Genomic DNA, 2,500 nt, shown 5'->3' with positions numbered 1-2,500 from the left:
CAAGAGTTGGTCATTATGTTCACTCTTTCATCCTCTCATCGGTAAACTCTTGATCTCTTTGTCTATATCTCCTTCCTTCCTTTTTATGGTTTGAGCTGCTCCAAAAGAATACACCTTAAATATTTAACTCGTATTCTGTTCACTCAATAATGCAGGAGTTGACCAGCATCTTCACTCTTTCATTCCTCTCACTGGTAAATTCTGGAACCCTTTGCTTATTCCTGTTTTTTTTTCCTCCCCAAGGACTAAAACTGTTCCAAAGGAGAATTACAAATACACACTGGAAATTCTATTCGTATTCTGTCCACCTCACTTATGCACGAGTTGACCAGTACCTTCACTCTTTCATCCCTTGCACTAGTCAATTCTGAAACTCAAGCTATTTTGATTTTCCTACTTCTTACACTTGAACTGGAAATTGTATTAACAGTTTTTTTCCCCCCTTTTTTTTTTTTTCTTGCATAGATTAAAAAAATATATAATGAAGTGAAAACGCAGGAAGACACTTGTGGCTGACGCAGGGAATCAAATTATACCCAAACGTGAAAAAAAGATGACAGGTGGGAAGGCGTGGGAGGTGTGGGAATTAGAGGCGATGAAATAATTCACACCTATATGAAAATGAGGACGAAGGTGACAGGCAGACAGATGTAAGGGACGCAGGTAATCAACAAAAAATAGACTCAGATGAAGATGACAGGCAGACAAGTTAGAAAAGTACTGGTAATAAAAGAAAATACACTTACAAGATGAAAATGACAAGCATACATAAAAAGAAAAAAAGAAGTACAAGTAATATCAAAACTCCAATACGAAGGTGACAGGTAGACAGAGAAATACAGTTAATGAAAGAAAATACACTTAGATAAATATAGACAAAAAAAAATGAGATACAGGTAATATCAAGCAAACATATACGAAAATTACAAGTATGATAGACGGACAGGTGTGAGAGGTGCAGGTAACACGAAACACACACACATCAAGACAACAGGTATGACAGGTAGACAGGTGTGACAGGTAGACAGGTGTGACATACAGGTAAATATAAAATACACCTACATGAAATTATGACAGATAGACAGGTGTGAGCGGTACAAATAACATCAAACACACCTATTTAAGACAACAAATATGACGGATAAAGGTGAACATGACCCACTAACACTCACCTGTGCCATTCCAGACGCCCTGTGCGGCCTGCTGAGGTGCGGCAGGAAGGAAGTTTGCCTCCTGCAGGACAGATTCACCGCCGTCTGCGTCAACAAGGCAGAGGTGACCAGCAATGGGTGAGTACCTGACCCCGTGTGATCCCTCGTGACCCAGGATGATCTAGAAAGAGTAAACGAGCAATATGAGTCACGGCAACACTAAGAGGAAAATAGGGAAGAGTGATGTTATGAATGGAAAATATTGAGTGAAAAGGAGAAGTTTTTTGGTAATTTTTTTTTCATGGGAAGATAAAAAAAAAAAAAAAGGTGATGTTACAAAAGATAAATATTAAGTGAAAAGGGAAAATGTTTTGCTAGTTAATCTTTACCTGGGAAAGATAAGAGAGAGAGAGAGAGAGAGAGAGAGAGAGAGAGAGAGAGAGAGAGAGAGAGAGAGAGAGAGAGAGAGAGAGAGAGAGAGAGAGAGAGAGAGAGAGAGAGAGAGAGAGAGAGAGAGAGAGAGAGAGAGAGGGTTATCTTACGAAAGGAAAATATTGAGTGAAAAGGGATTTTTTTTATGTTTTCACCTGGGGAAGATTAAGGAAAAAAAATAGGAAGAAAAAAAGGGAGGAAAATATTGAGTGAAAAGGAAAATATGTTTTGCTAATCTATCTTCGTCTGGGGAGCATAAAAATTACCACAAAAAAGGAAGGGTGATATTACGAAAGGAAAACATTGACTGAAGAGGAAAAACGTATTGCTTATCGACGTAGGGAAAAAAAAAGGCAATTGTGCAAAAAAACTAAATAGAACCTCAAAGGATATAAGAAAAAAAAGAAAAGGGAGGGAGGGTGAATTTACAAAAGGAAATTACTGAACGAAAACGTGAAATGTATCGCTAATCTACGTATTAAAAGGACAACTATGAAAAAAATAAATAATAAGATGGAAATTAAAAGGAAAAATGAAAGATAACTTACTAAGAAAAATAATATTAAAGAGAAAATATACGTGTATGACAAATCTATCTGTAAAAAAAAAAAACGTCAATTAAAAAATGTATGAGGAATTGAGAAACAGGACAAAATACATAGGGAAAAAGTAAACAAATTAACAGTGATTTGAATAGAACACTTGAACACACACACACACACACACACACACACACACACACACACACACACACACACACACACACAGTAAAAAAGATACAGGATAGGTGAGCGTTCCTGACCAAGTGACCTTAATTCTATAGCAGGAGGAAACTGGTGGTGGTGGTGGTGGTGGTGGTGGTGGTGGTGGTGAACAAAAAGTTGTGGAGATTGAACTGACTGATTGAATGACTGACT

General features: G+C 37.4%; 2 protein-coding genes across 4 annotated transcripts in view; one reads left to right on the top strand and one right to left on the bottom strand.

Moving 5' to 3' along the window:
- LOC135103802 (proteoglycan Cow-like) overlaps nt 1-2,500 on the top strand; it is a 197,273-nt gene that overhangs the window by 85,195 nt on the left and 109,578 nt on the right. The window contains exon 3 of the mRNA XM_064010572.1: nt 1,187-1,289. Within this exon, the coding sequence (XP_063866642.1) occupies nt 1,187-1,289 (103 nt within the window). The remainder of the gene's footprint in view (nt 1-1,186; nt 1,290-2,500) is intronic.
- Nucleotides 1-2,500, bottom strand: part of LOC135103801 (uncharacterized) — a 168,748-nt gene that overhangs the window by 118,786 nt on the left and 47,462 nt on the right. For all 3 annotated transcript variants that reach the window (XM_064010570.1, XM_064010569.1, XM_064010571.1), the window contains exon 2: nt 1,173-1,332. The gene's annotated coding sequence lies outside the window, so the exon portion shown is untranslated. The remainder of the gene's footprint in view (nt 1-1,172; nt 1,333-2,500) is intronic.

The sequence above is a fragment of the Scylla paramamosain genome, chromosome 9 (assembly GCF_035594125.1).
Source record: "Scylla paramamosain isolate STU-SP2022 chromosome 9, ASM3559412v1, whole genome shotgun sequence".
In the NCBI taxonomy this organism is placed as follows: domain Eukaryota; kingdom Metazoa; phylum Arthropoda; class Malacostraca; order Decapoda; family Portunidae; genus Scylla; species Scylla paramamosain.
The sequence above is the reverse complement of the archived record's forward strand: the minus strand, read 5'-3'. Positions and strand labels throughout refer to the sequence as shown.